Source organism: Miscanthus floridulus, chromosome 7 (genome assembly GCF_019320115.1).
Source record: "Miscanthus floridulus cultivar M001 chromosome 7, ASM1932011v1, whole genome shotgun sequence".
Classification (NCBI taxonomy): domain Eukaryota; kingdom Viridiplantae; phylum Streptophyta; class Magnoliopsida; order Poales; family Poaceae; genus Miscanthus; species Miscanthus floridulus.
The window spans coordinates 101,639,590-101,656,179 of NC_089586.1; the positions used below are offsets into that span (position 1 = coordinate 101,639,590).

At 48.4% G+C, this 16,590-nt stretch overlaps 1 protein-coding gene across 1 annotated transcript; it reads right to left on the reverse strand.

Moving 5' to 3' along the window:
- Nucleotides 1–10,355: 10,355 nt before the first annotated feature.
- On the reverse strand, nt 10,356–13,056 carry LOC136464005 (scarecrow-like protein 27). The gene has a single exon (XM_066462969.1). It carries the CDS (start codon nt 12,838–12,840, stop codon nt 10,696–10,698), a length of 2,145 nt encoding a protein of 714 aa, XP_066319066.1. The 5' UTR covers nt 12,841–13,056; the 3' UTR covers nt 10,356–10,695.
- Between the last annotated feature and the right edge of the window lie 3,534 nt (nt 13,057–16,590).

Below are 16,590 nucleotides of genomic sequence, written 5' to 3' on the forward strand. Positions count from 1 at the left end.
CAAATCAAGTGGGTTATGTAGGTAGCTTGTTTTTGGTTTAGAATTGTGGGCTATAAACAAATAGCGGCATCTTCTTTCCATGAGCTAGAAAGCTATAGCGCAGCTATAGTGAAACTATAATAGATAGCAATGTTTAAGAGTTATGTAGCATACAAGCTGATGAGAAAAGGTATTGGACGTTTTACAGTTTCTAGGATAGATAGTGCTCAACAAAACTACCTATGTACCTCTATTTATTGAAGATGAACCATGTTATTTTTTTTAACAATCTATAGAGGTTAGATGTTAAGAACAAAAGGAGAGTTTAGTTCAAGTACATGAAAGTTCAAGAAACAAGGAGGGAGGGGAAGAAAATAGGAGCCAAACAAGTTACAAGTTAGCCCTGGTTTTGGCACTGCTACTCGAACAGCTTTTGAATCTGTTTTACTGCTCCACCAACCAAACGGCCTCCCATCAAACTGCTCCACATGAGAATCCCTTGAAATCTCGCTGACCGGAGGTGGAGGGTGGCACTGCCTACCGGCTTCTTCAATTCCTAGATAGCTGCTTCGGCATGGCGTGGGCGGTAAGAGAGCGTGTGACGAAGGTGACGGGATGGTGCCACAGAGAGGGCACGACAAAGATGGCACGGGCGAGGTGGAGAGGGCTTTGACATGGGCGCGGAGGAGAGGGTTTAGGCGCAACAGAGACGGAGATGGTCCGCACGTGAGGCGAGTTGGCTTGCCGGGGGAGACGGGATAAGGAGTAGAGAGAATAGAAAGGAAAAAGAAATAAGAGAGGAAAATGATTGAAGAAAAAGAAAAAGAAAAGAAAAAGGGAAATGATATTATGGTTTATGTTTTTCAACATCGATGTGAAGTTGTTTTACCAAACATTTTTCTAACTAGTGAAGTTGAAGCTAGAAAAAGTTGTTTCTTTAAAGAAGCTACAACTGCAGCTATTTGTAATGAAGATAGAGCTCTACCAAACAGACCCTTCATTATAGAGTAATATACATGGAGCTATATAGACCACGATCTCAGGCTAATATAGCCAAGCCGAAAGAAGCCAATACTGTTTTTTGCTCCTCCGGCTCCTCGGCTAGTGGAGCATGAAGCAAGAGCCTGAGTCGGAGCGGGGAAGAAGCGAGACCAAACATGTCCAAATTAAAGTTGAATAACTCTCATGGCATTTTTTATCTCTTTTAGCATTGTATTTCAAAGATTTTCCCTATTCAAATGCAAGGTTCATTCGATGTTGATTTCCTTGAATTGCTTTTTCTATGCAATGTAAAGAAAAAGCATGTATTTCGACCTCAGGACCCACTCATGTAGGCCATGGACTTTCTTCAGTGCAGAGGATCCATGGAGAAGAAAAATGTAAGCTGGCCATGTACTCCACTGTCACACCTGTCATATTTACTCCCTCTGTCTCTACTATAATGGACTAATCAAAATTATACTAGGTTCCCTGAAAAACGCCCCCCGCTGAGAGCCTTCAACCATTGGGTACCTAGAAAAATACACACAAGATTTCATCTCTGTTAAAATCAAGGGCTAATAAAAAATCTAAACCAAATCCGATGGCCACTATTCGATGTGTGATGCCAGGCTTCTCACCCCCTGAAAGGTCCTTGTGTGGTTTTGGTAATTGAGTGACAACCTAGGTGGACTAATTGTGTTTATGTGAGATACACAGGTGATTAGTCCATAGGTACATGTGTGTGAGCAATATATGCCATGAAGGTGAAAATGGCTCAGAGATGTTGCAAAGCTCACACATATGATGGTGAAGGAGCTCATTGAACATGAGATATGACATTGAGTCATGTGATCAAGGTGAAGAAGATCAAGACAAGACTTGGCTTGATAGACCGGTTGCAAGCGTGAAGGGCAAGTCGGAGGCTTTGGAGCGATAGACCGCGTGGCGGTGAAGCTTGAGCAAGACTTGCCACCGATGGACGAAGGCAACGGTGAAAAGCAAGTGAAGTTAAGATCGATGAACCAATATGATCACGTGATGATATGAAGTGGATCATGTCATTATTGATCATGTTGGTGCATGTGTTGCATAAAAAATGGAGGAGATGGAATGGAATGCGCAAGGCAAAGGTATAACCTAGGGCATTTCATTTCACTGATCATAGGTGTGTAGAGAAGTTGATGACCGGGTTTAAGATAGATGGCCATACTATCAAGAGGGGTAAACTTGTTTATATATAGGTCATCTAGTGCCACTCGAGTGATTTAACTTTGCATCGTCGCTAGGATCGAGTGGCGTGGCACACATACACATGGTGGTGTACACTTGATAGTGTTGGCACATTTACAAAGGAGATGAAGTTGGAGTTGATGTGGATCAACTCGGCGATGAAATGGAGGCGAGAAGGGTTCGAAACTTCACCGGCACCCTATATAGAAAAGATAGGGTTTCACAGAGTGCACCAGATGCTGGGGTCCTGTGTCTGGTTAGTGGCAGCAATAAAGGTGCAGGCGTCGATCTTTGATCAGACGCTAGGATACTTCATGACCGGACGCTGGGTAGGTGCGTCCGGTCCCGCTGACGTGGTGGCACAGAGAAAAGAAGAAAGGACCGGACGTTGATGCTACGTCCGATCGTGACCGACCGGACACATCCGGTCGTGGTTGAGCAGCTCTAGGAGCTTACTAGAAGTGACCAAACGCTGGAGTCCTGCGTCCAGTCTTGGCACTGTGCTGCGTCCGGTCATCATTTGACCGTTGAGATAAAGCGACTGAGGTTGAACGGAGGCAACACGTTGCGAGCATCCGTTGACCGAACGCTGAGGTCCTACGTCCGGTAGATCTGACCGAAGCGTCCGATCACCCCCAAGTGTGCCTAGTGAAGGGGTACAATAGCTCTATTTTCATGGGGGCTATAAAAAGAAGTGGTGGTCAGTCTTTGGCTGAGAGCTTGGCAGAGCTAAGCACACTAGAGCCTTGGTGGCTTATGTGGTGGTGCTTGCGAGCCCTCTAACTCACTCTAACCTGTAGTGTTCATCCGATTGAGTGAGTGAACGATTCTAGTGCGATTGCATCGTGAGGTTGCATCGAGTGGCACTAGGTGATCGAGTTGCAAGCCGGTGGTGCTTGTTACTCTTGGAGGTTGCCACCTCCTAGATGGCTTGGTGGTGGTCTCCGTCAAAGCTCGTAAGAAGCTTGTGCGGTGCTCTGGAGAAGAGCTTTGTGAGGGGCATTATGCTCACCCTGTTGGAGCCACAAAGAGCAACTCTAGTAAAGCATGTCATTGAGCTACCCTCACTTTTGAGGTAGGTTCTTGCGGTGCCCGACATACGGGCTTGGCGGGTGATGCCAATTAGCCACCGAACCACCAAGTGAGCGGTCGATACAACGAGGACTAGCGTGTTGGCAATCACGTGAACCTCGGGAGAAAAATCACCGTGTCAACTTTATTCTCCCCGTTGGTTTGCATCCTCATTACACAAGCTTGTAATTACTTTCATATACATTGTGCTTGTGTAGTTGCTCTTGTAATTAGTTTGGTTGTGTAGCTTACTAGTTACCTTCTTGCTTGTGTAGCATAGAAGTAGCCCACTTGCATGGCTAATTTGGTTTGTGTAACCTTATTAGTCACATTGCTTAGTTTGTGTAGCTAGGTAATTGTGCTATCTAATTTGGCATTGGTTGCCTTATTATTGAGCATTGCTAGCGAGCTTAGGTGGCTTTGTGCTTTTGCTTACTAGCATGTGTAGGAGCTCCCTTGTTGCTTGAAGTACTAGCGGCATAGGTTTGTGTGACCTTGCTTCTAGAATTGGTTAGGTGAGCTCTAGCTAGCCCGGCACCTTTGTTGCTTAATTAGGATCTTTGCCTAGGTGCTAGAGAACATAGATTGAGGGGTGTAGTCTCGGCTAGACCGATAGTTTCAATTCCGCACTTGTTTCGGTTAGCCGGCATGATTAAGTTTTAGTAACGACTATTCACCCACCCTCTAGTCAACATGTCGACCTTACACCCCCGCACCCTCACATTTCAATGCACGACACCATGATTCAACGCTCCAACCACGATGGAAGCCAATCATCACCAATAAAAAAAAGAACGATGTTCGAAACCTTCAGTGCTGCCGCCGTGCCGATGGACGTTCTAAACCTTCTAGGCTACCACCGCGCTGATCGCCCATGCCCATGCCCTTCATGGAGGAGAGGAGGAAGCCGTGGTGCCCGTACATTGTTGCACGGCTCCCCCAATCGCCCGCGCCCACACCATTCATGGAGGGTAGGAGGAAGCCACGGTGGCTGGTGTGATCCTCTCGGGTCTCCATCGCCGATACGGCGCCTCCGGCCATCGGGAAGGCGAAGGCATACTAAAAGTGCAATCAAGCCCTAATTGTGGGGTTTGGTGATAATGACCACACAATTAGAGGACTTATGAGATTTATCAAGATGACAAGTAGGGAATATATAATCGAGGATGCTATATGAAATGGAGGTGCCCCTAATTATAAATATCGATGGCTTGAAACTCAAAGGAGGTTTAAATTATTTTATATTTTGAATTTAAGTATAGAAAAAGCCGTACTATAAAGGAGGACACAATGCTTGAGCTAACATATGCTACCAAGTGCTCTATCTTACACCTACATCCTCAATTACTCAACCAAGACAGCCAGCACTTCACTCTTACCTTTGCTGTCTTGCCTTGTCCGGCAGTGCCTGTAACACCTCTGGTGTTACGGGCTTCCTTAGCACCTAGGTTAAGGTCAACGAAAAACAATTTATATAAACAAAAATAAAATATAACTTATGTGTAGTACTTAAGTAAAGATGACGAGCAAGTGGTGTAGTTGAAAATGCAACTTTAATTTTTGAAAACAAATGTTGTTAACTAGTGTTCTTGAGAGCTCAAAAATCGAATCTAAAATTTAAACTAGAACTTTCCGTTGAATAGACAAGAAATTGAACTTAGGTTATGAACGTCATTTTTGGTGAGTTATATTGAGCAAAATAGTTAAAAGGTGCTTAAATGTTTTGCTCCGATGGGTTAGTATGTAGTATGGGCTATTGAGTGAAATATTCATTGGTTGAAATTAATAAGGTTTAGACATATTAAAAAATTACTACAAAAGTGCTAATGGTTGTTAGTTCTAACCGAACCTTGCCCTCTTCTAAGTCTAGAAATGATAGTAGACTATGCCATTTTGACACTCAAAATCTAACCACATTGTTTAAACACTAACTGCATGTTCTCGTACTGTTGGTTGCCTCTAAGTGAGTACTTGAGCATGGCCTTGGTGGTAGTGGTGTTGGGTGTCATGATACCCTCACAAAAATTGCTTGAACCTTGTTAAAACGTGTCAAAGTCATGTTGTTGGTGCTCTGTTCATGAATTGATGTTCAGAGCGACGAGCTCACATTGCCATCGGTCTACCTCCTTCCCGGTGGTCCTCTGGTCATGGAGATGGCGTTGCTAGGTCATTGGCAATATGGACTTTATGATAGGGAAGTTAGTTGAACCTCAACTGTGATCATTAGTGACTTTTGCTACGTGTTTAAATGTGTGGACGTCACCTAGGGTAGCCATTCGGACTGGGTTCGTGATCACAGCGGGCATAGCGTGGTGGCGCTGGGGTCATGTTGCGACCAAGCTGTGGTCACTGGCCCACGCGTGCGCTAGGCCCATGCCGCACTGTGCCCAGGTCTTGTGTGGCCCGACCTGGCTTGCAGTGGTCTGGTCACCCGGCCACGGTGTGTGCGCGGGGCCATGGCGGAGCTATGGCTATCACCGCCTTGTTGTCGTGGCACTCGCCCCACCTTTCATCCAACCTACCGCGTCGAGTCTTTGGACGTGTGCCGCTACCGCCGTGCCTTGATCGATGACCTTGGTCACTGTGGTGACGAGATGTTTCTCTGCCTTGCCCGCTAGCCGATGTCGGTGAGCCTCGCTCGAGTCTTGCTGCTCCATTCAATCGTGTCGCGCCAAGCCCATGAACCATCACCTGTGCGCATGTGTTTGAGCTACCACCATCAAATGGAGCCGCCCCGTCTTAATCTGCTCACCCACGCTCGGGTGCACTCTCCATGGCATGACCATGGCTAGAGCTCTGCCTTTCCGCCCTCCATTTTTCTTAGCTCAGGGCTTCACAGTTCGATTCCTCGTACCAGTAGGTGGCATAAAAAGGCAACTAGGTGTCCCATCTTCCCCATGCCTGTTCGACCGCTACCGACCGCCAATTTAGCGTTTTGCTCACCGCCAGCCATGGGCACCGCCGTCGCCAGTGGATCGGGGGTAAGTCCCAATCCGTGGGGAAAGAACCCAATTGGTGGCATTTCTAGACTCGCGTTGATCCACTCTAGCTGGTGCTCATGATAGGTTGGATTGGTTTCTTGTCGTGGGTGTGGTGACATGACAGTGCCACGCTTGTAGAGCTGCCACCCGCTTGGTCGCACATGGCCAGACCACCCCAACGCTCCCCTGTTTCAAACATCATTGGAGCATGAACCACGGTGAGCTACTGATGTTTCTCCACCACCTCTACCCTTCCGGGAGTGCGTAGGTTTGTTGGAACAGGCATGCTGCCGCCGCGGCTAGCCGCTCGCCGCTGCCGCTCCCGGTAGTATGCCGCTGAGTTCCCAACTGCCATACATGCTTGCGGGTTTAGCCATAGATGGTGGTCGGCCCTTTATTCCTGTCGCAGTGGGTCTAGCTCGCCCGGTGGAACCGCCGTTGCCGCCGGTGTGCCACGCCATCGCGCATGGGTACACCGGGGACCGCCACGTTGCGAAGGTAACATGTTCCAAGGTCCTTAATGTAAAACACGTCTCTCGTGCTATAGTGATTAGAGGCACCACGTAATAACCGGTTAGTCTGGGGTTCTTTTGCAAAACGCGAGTGCACGCGGGGGCCTTCCAGTTTTGGGCCGCACTAGGCCGTTGCGACGCGCGCGTGGCCACCCCCGCGCTGGGCTGTTGGGCCGATTAAGTCGCCACCGACCCTTTTATTTTCTAAAGCATTTCCTAAATTAGTTTCTCAAACCAAATTTGTAAATTCAATAGAAATTTATATAGTTGACCAAAAATTGTGAGACTAATTTTGTCAAGTTCCTAAAATCATGATCTACTGTTAATATATTTTGTTCACATAGTTTCATAGTGTTTTAAAGAGTAATCTAATTAATTCGAGATAGTTAATATTGCCAAGACATCAACTTGTAGGAATTATTGTGATGAATTGGTAGTAGTGTTGGATCTAAAATTTTCACAGTAAACTCCTAACATTATTAGGTGCTTAATTAGTTTGCTAAGATAGCTAATGAGCCCTATTGAGAATATATATTAAATAAAAAATAAAATAAAGAAACACCTTGGATTGTAGGACTAAAACGCTTGTTGGGAACAACGCCATATTCGGCAACATGGATACGTAGCCTAGCATGTTAGTTATTAGAGCTATCTCGTTAGCTTGCGAGGCATAATTGTGTTCTTAGAGTTGCGGTTGCCATTGATTAATTACGTCTCTGCGTTGCATCCACGTCGTATATCATAATAGGAACAATGATGGATCACAGAGTCATCTGGGGTAGCAGAAAAGATGGTGCCTTGATGATCGTGTCACCACGATAGAGTGCTAACCTTTGGTTATATCTTACCCAGGCATGCCCTGGTGTATAACCCCTATTATTATGTACTTTATTTTATGCTTATGCATTAAGTTTTAAGGAGTTGAATGAAAACCACTTGCATATATATCCTTATCCTATGAGTCCTACTAGTATGTCAGGATCGGGTAGAGTGCTATGCTATAGGATCTGGTAGAAGTCGAGTGATTACCTGTCACTCGCGAGAGATAGGAAAGATATTATTGTTGTTATTATATTACTATCGCATGGAATATATGTAACATCCTCGGTGTTACATTGTACTGTTCTTGCTAAACATCGCATGAGCATCATATTTATGTGCATATGTGTACAACATGAATTATAAATCAATGTTAGCCACTTGAAATATTTATGCGAAACGTGAAACAATGTTACGCGTCATGTCACTTGATTGAATTTTGTCGAACAAAAATGTATAGAGCGTTTTGCGAATGGCGATGAAACATGTGCGGTCAAGGACTAGGATAACTCGCTAGTGCATCCCGTAGGTCGGATTTGGGTTTCGACGTGAAATCGTTCGAACCGACGTCGTTCCGCGTAGGTTTGAAAGAAGGTCGACGAAGCCACCTTTGGCAATAATTATAGAGCGATCGGCTTAGGAAGTGGTACGATATCTGGACTCCGACCGACAGCCCAACGTACCCTATTGTGCGTCGAACAGTTGGTTTGGCCTTTGGAGCATCGTGTACAAGCTTTCAAGCTGCTTTAAAAAGCGTGTACGACACATGACTCGGCTCTAGGCGCGGTCACCGCTGGCCTGGCACCGCTGCTGGCTTGCCAGCGCACTACCGCGCCGGCCAGGTCCCGCTGCCACGCCGGCTGCGCCCCACCACCGTGTCTGTGCACGCGCACGGCCTTGCGCTGCGTGCCCTAGACCGTTTGCCATGCGCACTGACCGCGGCCATCACCGCTACTGACCGTGTCCGCGCTGCTGGCTTGCCCGAGCGCGCACCGCTGCCCTGGCCGTATCCGCGCTGCCACCGTCGAGGCACCCGCGCGCTGGGTCTTGGCGCAGCTGCCTTGTCCGCCCACTGACACTTGTTGGCGCGCGGGTCATAGCACTGCGGCTGACGCGCTGCGCCCGGGCCGCCGACCATGCTCTGCCACGCCATGCCCTGCCCTGCTTTGGCCAGAGGCGCGCCGGGTCCCGTGCTACACGCCGCCAGTGGCCACGCATGGCACTGCTTCGTTGACTCGCCTTGGCTGCTCGCGCGAAGGACGACAGCCTGCTTCCCCCCATCACCTCCACTTCCCCCCATCACCTCCACGTCACTCGCACTATGTCGTTCTTGTCTGGTGCTGCCCGCTGCGACGCCGTGCCGTGCCTCGTCGGCTTGCTGCTGCGGCCGTGCGGTCAGTCGCCTAGGGCACATCCCACTGTCCCCCATCGTGGCGCGTGCTTGTCTGTTGCGTTGACGTCCATAGCCGGACCGAGCCAAGCCACGCCAGGACCTCCCCTGCCTCCGCTGTCTCCATGCCCGTCGGGACTGCTCTTTCAAATTCGCCATGTGAGCGATGAACAGGGGATGAAACTGGCCCTAGAAACAATCGTGCCGGTTTTCTTGTCTGGGTCTTTCAGAACCCAACTTTATTTTTCTAATCGACCAGTAGCAGGTAAAATAAAACAGTTTTAAAATATTTTCTATTCAGAGGTAGGATATATCACATGATAGATTGATAGTACTGGTACAGAGCTATGTATATCATGCAAGCAGATGAGAAAACAGAGTGAGTGAGAGAGATCTAAAAGGGTCCCAAAAGACAAAATTATGTCATTGTGCGTGGCAAACTTGTACTTCATATTTATGTGATTCGGTTCAAGAGCAATCAACACATTTCACAACCCCAAATCTGCGTGGCAAAGAAGAAATGCCAAGAGTGGCAATCAAGGCGCCAACAAGCTGACCCACAGTTTGAAAAAGAAAGCCGACTCAAGCACACCACTGAGGAAACCTTGCTACGCATTATTATACAAGTTAATCTTACTCCTAATAAGCTTAGCCCATGAACAAAATGCATGTACCTTTGCGATTGCCATGCGCTATTGGCATCAAGTGTATTGTGGAAATATAACAGAATGGTCTGTCGTGAATTGGTTGTGTTGCTTGCTGTCTATGCTTGGTACATTAACAAAAAAAACAAGCAGCAATTTACATCCTTGCAGATGCTTCATTTTCTTGGTGTGTTTCCTATTGCAAGGAACATCTTGGGTACCATATTTATCATTTGTGACTAGCTTACTAAAAAAACATGTACGCCAGTACTCATTATTTGACAAGTCTGGTGTTGTAGTTCACATGAAACCCAACTGGAACAAGGAATTCCTTCTAACTATATCGAACTAAATTCCAAGATAGTCAACAAGGAACCCATACCCTATGCTCAAATAAACCCTCTTAATTCCACAATAGGAATGGACCATTACGAGTACAGCTCAAATAGAGATGCACTATGTGAATCAGTAAACTTCTAAAAAATCTCTAATTATCTTCTTGAAACAAAATTTAAGTTCTACTATTTCCAACACAGCAAGTTCAAACTCTAAGCACGACCAGCACGCTAACCTTTTGAATACTAATTTTGAACGCTCGAGTCTAATGAAAGTGAGACCCAAATTTTGGTAGTATGATGATGGATGGCATCCGAAATCTGAAGCGAATTGCTGATAAGGTAACAGGACATATTAAAGTTTGATCCATAACAATTGAACTGCACAATGAAAATACCATAAGCACAAGACGAAACACACATTAATACTGTACCACAGACATTTGATAGGTTAATTATACCCTCTCCTCACAAGCAGTGTTTCAAATGACATGAGGATGTCTAGTGACCCGAGAGCAAGCAGGGTAAAAAGCTAGAGCAACATCATTACACCAGACACATTGACACCAACATTGCTAAAAATCCACTAGTTCTAGCTAATAAGTTGCAAAGATAACACAAACGGTTCAACACCAATATATTAGTTTCCTCTGCAACAATTAATTGCGAGACAAAATACACATTACTGGAGTTGAAGATGCCAGCAAATGGTGGTGAAATATTGGCGCACACAGGCGTCGATTGCTGAGCTGATCAGCACCGCCATGCTGATACAGTGACAAGCTCGCCACGCTGCCAGTATAGTGTGAGCCCGACCCCACATTTCTCCACGTGGAAACCGCGGACCTGCACCTGCTTCAGGAGGCAGTCGGCCTGCGCCTCCGCCAAATTGCTGGGCGGAACAGGCGCGAACCCAGCAGCTGCAAATGCACTTCTCCATGCAATTGGCTTGTCCACCTTGCCCCGCCCAAGCACCGAATCCTCAATTCTTGGCTGAATCAGGAACCTCTCAATCTTGCCGGCAGAATCAGCATCAATGCCAGCAGCATCAAGCGAATCAAGGAGGAACATGCAAGACTGAAAGCAATTCAAGAAGTGCTGTGAGAACGGAAGATCAGCACGATCAGCGCCATGGTCTATGGCTATCACAATCTTAGGAGCCAGCTGTTTCACCAACCGAAGGATCGCTGGCAGTGGTGGTGCACGAGCAGAGCAACCAGCCGGGAGGACAACAGCTACAACTTCATCACCACTGGCAGAAATGAGCTCTGCAGGGTTGATCATATCAGCACTGATAGCACTGAACTCAAAGGGAATTCCAAGGTCTGCAGCAAACTGTGCAATGTTGTCACGCGCAAGCCGCAGCTCCAGTGGATGGTGGGAAGCAGCCGATACAAAGGCAGTGAGCTTGACGAACGGCAGAGCTGCACCACCTGCGCCGCCGCGGTGGGCAAGCTCCTGCAAGAACGAAGCCCATTGGCCTCCAACACCAAGATCAAAATCGATGACATGGATGCAGGACGATGTGCTGCCGGCAATTTCGTCAAGAAGCGCCTGCGTTGCGGTGAAGTTGGTGAACTGGAGCACGGGCGAGTGGTCAGAGAAAGTCTTGTATGCCGCGAGCTTGAGGGCAACGTCGAGTGGTGATGTGAGGTGGCAGCCACCGTGGTGGCCTTCGGCGAGCGCGAGGAGGAGGGCCTCCTTGAGGTAGGAGGCGGAGCGGAGGAACGGCTTCCCGAGCGGGGGAAGCTGGTGATTGAGCCGCGCCAATATCTCTCGCGCGTCAATGGAATTGCCAGCTTCGGCGGCCTTTGCGGCCGCCGCCAGCTCGTCTAGCAACTGCTGCTGCGCCGCCTCCGCAGCCGTCGCCTTCATCGCCCCGTGGGGCGGTGGTGGCGAAGGCTGGAGCTGGAATGGAGCAGGGCCATTTAGTGGTGCAAAGGCATGACCTTGCCCCGGCGGCGGCGGCAGAAGCCGGTTCCGGGGGAGATCTATGGATTGATGACGTTTGGGCGGTGGTTGGACGAGTGGCGACTGCTGATTGTGGTCGGGGAAGGAGGGGATGGGCATGAAGAAGGTTGTGGCTGGGGTCGGCTGGTGCTGGTACTGGTACTGGTGGAGGCGGCCGGGCGGCTGCGAACCAAGAAGAGGGGGCTTTGTGTCGATAGCTTCGTGGAACAGCACCGGAGGCGGCGGCGGCGGCGGCTGGAGGGCAGCAGGCTCCGGTGAGAAGAGGCCGAAGGCCGAGGACGCCTTGTTGTTGCCACCGCCTCCGCTGTTGGTAGCGTGCGACACCGCACGAGGGGACGACATGTCCGAGGCAACGCCGCCGAGGTGGGGATCGAGCGAGAAACCCAGGTGATCCGCCGCCGGGAACCCGAACCACACATTGTCAAGGAGCGGCTGCTGGTGCACGGGGAGCGGCGGCCCAGGCTGATCCAGGTCGCCGGCGGCCCCAATGATCCAGTTCAAGAACGTCTGGTCCTGCCCCGCCGCAGCCGCGTTGCCGAGCCCGAGCATGGCGTCCCAGTTGTCGCCGCCGCCGCCGACCCCCATGTCGAGGCCGGAGGGAATCGGCGGCAGCTCACAGCCGCCGGCCCAGTCCTCCTTCCCGGCGCTGCCGACGCCGCCGCCGCCGTGCTCGCCGGGGGCTCCCCATTTGGTGGCTTCGGCGGCGTCCGAAACCAGCGCCACGCCGGTCGAGTCGGCAGCGCCGCCGCCCAGGGACGACGACAGCGTCGATGTTGAGTTGTTGGGGCTGGGGCTCCGCATGCAGTCCAGCACGGACCTCGGCTCCAGCAGCGCCTTCGCCTTCCCCTCCTGCCAGAACAGCATCTTCTCGCCTCCGACGAGGTCCGCAGCCCCGTTCCGCTGGGCACCGAACAACGCCGCCCTCATCTACCTAATCCCACATAATCTCACCGGGCAAACCGGGATGGCGCGGCGTGGAGGAATTCTTGGCGCGGTGCGTCTGATGGCCTGATTGGGGGTACAGGCTTTGGCCTGGGCGTGCGAGAGTATAGAACAGGAAGGAGGTGGGGGCAAGCAGGAGCACCGCGTGCCCTTGCCTGCCTTGTGTTGTGCCTCTCTGCTCAATTCTCTCCCAACTCACACGCTCCCTCCAGGCCTTCCTCCTCTCTCTCGCTGCAAGCTGCTATGCTGTGGCTGTGGTCTCGCCCGCTCTCTCTCTCTGGCCTTCTTTTTTTCGGTCAAAACGTAGTTTTTCTCTCACGACAATTCACAATTCAGTTCTACAGTATTTTTTAAGTTAGTTTCAGCTAAATTTCGGACCAACGAATATCTTCTTGCTCTGTGGCCTCGTCTCTCTCTACTGCCATTGCCCCTGGATACGTGCAACATAAAAAAGGTTTTAAAAAAAGTACCTGTCGGGGCCAAATACCGGCTACACATGCCTGCGAATATGCAAGAACGTGACTACATCTTTGGTCTGACGGCCGAGGGTTTAGGGGATGTTTGGTTCTTTAGTTGTTCTAAAATTCATGTCATATAGAATGTTTGGATATTAATAAAGAGCATTAAATATAGATTAATTATAAAACCAATTACATAGATTGAAGCTAATTTACGAGATGAATTTTTTAAGCCTAATTAATCCGTCATTAGCATATGTTTACTGTAGCACCATGTTGTCAAATCATGGACTAATTAGGCTTAAAAGATTCGTCTCGTAAATTAGTCGTAAGTTGTGTAATTAGTCTATATTTAATACTCCATGCATGTGTCCAAACATTCGATGTGACAGGAATTTTATGAGGTCACGTAGAAACCAAACAGGCCCTAACTCCGTCTCGTCCGACGTCCAGGAGCTGGCTCCGCCTCGCCTCGCCTCGCCCGACCTCCGGGGGCTGGCTCCGCCTCACTCGACGTCTGATGATAGACTCTGCCTCGCCCAACGTTCGGGGGCTGGCTCCGCCTCGCCCAACGTCCGAGGGAAGACTCTGCCTCACCCGACGTCCGAGACCGGGGGTTAGCTCCGCCTCACCAGACGTCTAGGAGCTGGCTTCGCCTCGCTCGACGTCCGAGGGATGGCTCCGCCTTGCCTGACGTTTGCGCGCTGCTCCTTCATAACTACATGCGCAGATAAGACAGAACACTCAAGTCAACCGCAATATCAAGGACCACACCCTACACACATGCAGGAAAGTACCGTCAGGGTATGACAAGACGGACGCTTTAAGGCCTCTCCGAGAACAATGTTGTAGGCGTCGATATTTGTTTTACAGCGTTGTGGACGCCGCCATTGATCCTCAGGTGTGGATCCTGACGGAACCATACGACAACCACTACAATCCAAAAGGAGACTCACGTCCTCTACAGTGACGGACGTTCAGGCATTGCGTCGTCCGCTCCCCGTGGGGTTGCAGATCAACACCCCGATCCATCGCGCCATCTGTCGGGGCGGGATAGGACGTGACCAGTTGCTGATAAGTCAGAGCGTGGCATCATCAACGGACAGACGCCCAATATGGAGCTATCCCTGCCATCGTTTGCCATGACAGCATGGCTGGCTTAGAGGAAAGGAAGACCCGACGCCTTCGAAAGACTTTCTTTGCCTCTAGTTTTTCTTCTTTTCTCCCATCTATAATCCCTTCTATAAAAAAGAAGGCAGGGCACCCTACTAAGGGAATGGATCAATAGAACACACCACGTATCACATAACACACGACTGAGCAGTAACCAGCTCTTAGCGTCCTTTGAACTTTTCCATCAGAGACGTGGGACATGTCCCTCTCTCGCCTATTTGTAACCCCTACTATGAACCTTTCAGTGCTAATAACACGAGCATCAACCACAAACTAAACGTAGGGACATTTCGCCCGAACCAGTGTAAACCTCGTATCTTTTAGGGCAGTTCCAATGAAAGAAACTAGTAGTTTCTATAACATAGGATACCGCACCAAAAAAAAGTACTGCTTTCCAACCCATGGTTTCTATGAGTAATAATTATTTTCTCTTTCTCTCTCCCAACTCTATCTTCTTCCTACAATGAGAGTGCGACACGAGTCCTCCTAAAAACTAGTGGTTTCTCCCCAATGGCGATTTCATAGTTTCTTGGTGCATTGGGTCAAGAGAAGACCTGATTTCTTCACGAGGAAACCATTTCTAGGATTTTTGCTCTCTTTCTTTATTAATTACGTTGCCATATCAGCGTTTTACCTACGTGGCAAGTCATTTAATGAGGATAGAAACTATCATCAATACACCATTGGGACTGCCCTTAGCACACCATCCAGGTCTAACGCGCAATAATACAAATTTACTCGTTGATGTTTAATCGAAACACCGACAGTACACCTCTCTCCATCATTTTCAATCTACCACTAGCTTTTTCCACTATACTGTAGTACGTATTCTATATACTGTACTCTACGTCTGTACCTACGTTTGCTGGTAGTACGACGTACAATATCGGCCGTAACTCTAAAAGGTAGCGTACCTGTATTTCTATATTACTAATTTTATTACTGGTACTTTCTAAGCCACGGATTTTTGTTTTTATTATTATTACTACCAGAATTTTTAATTATGGTGCGGAGTGTGGATAGCAAAATTATGGGTAAGTATCATTTGAGCTTAATTAGAACTACTTTTTAGCTATGTAATAGTATTATTCTCTCACAATATTTTAGCATAAGTATTAGCGTAAGCTAAATTTCAGCTTCAGCGAACATGGTGAATGGAAGTGCGTTCAGCTTGTCAATGCAAATGTACTGCACGAAATCTTTGGGGTCGCTTTGACGACTGTTTTGTTCGGTTAACAGTATTACGTGCGAGACTCCAATCATACGACGTCTACACGGTGGACTAGCATGACATGGGTACGACGTCTTGACCACATGTTACTGCTCACCGTTCACGTCTTGAAGCCTTTGTCCTCAAGTCTGGCCACCAAAGTACCTGTCGCAATGGTTAAAAAAAAAGGGCGACTCGAGGAATGGACTCTATCGGACCTGTCTAACTTTTTTTTTTTTTGCAGTCACTAACCTCTCGGGATTGCTCTGAGTTTCATGCAAAGTTAACACATTGGGCCTGTTCGCTTGGCTTTTGTATCTTTTGTGTCAGATGTACTTGAGCTGTTTAAAAGGTGTGGCGAAGAACAATCACCCTGTTCGTTTGGCTTATAAGCCGTACTTTTTCAATCAACGAACATTATTTTTCTCTCATAACAAATCAGCCAGCAGTCCTTTCAGCCATGGCTTATCAGCCAAGCGAACAGAGCAAATGAGTCTTAAGAAAATTTTATATTAATTTCATCATAGTTTGGTTAGTGTTGGAAAATTAGGCATACATTAAAGATAGTACTGGAATGAATAAAAGAGACCATAATAGAATGGTTAGAAATTTTACCTTAAGCTAGGCACCGGTGGCGCTGTCACTCGGGTATGACCGAGTCTCGTTGATGTAGTCGAACTCAGTCGATGCGGTGTAGCAACCCAACACAGTGTAGTGACACTTTGTGCTATGATAACCACCGAATGTCCGTAGAGGCTGGTGCAAAAGTGATGTCGTTGACGTTGGCCAGTAGTATTGAAGCAGTTTACGCCCTCTTCCAATGCAAGATCACAAGAGTGAGATGTTTCGTAGGGAGAATAGACTACAATAATGATGACGCAATATATAATTCCC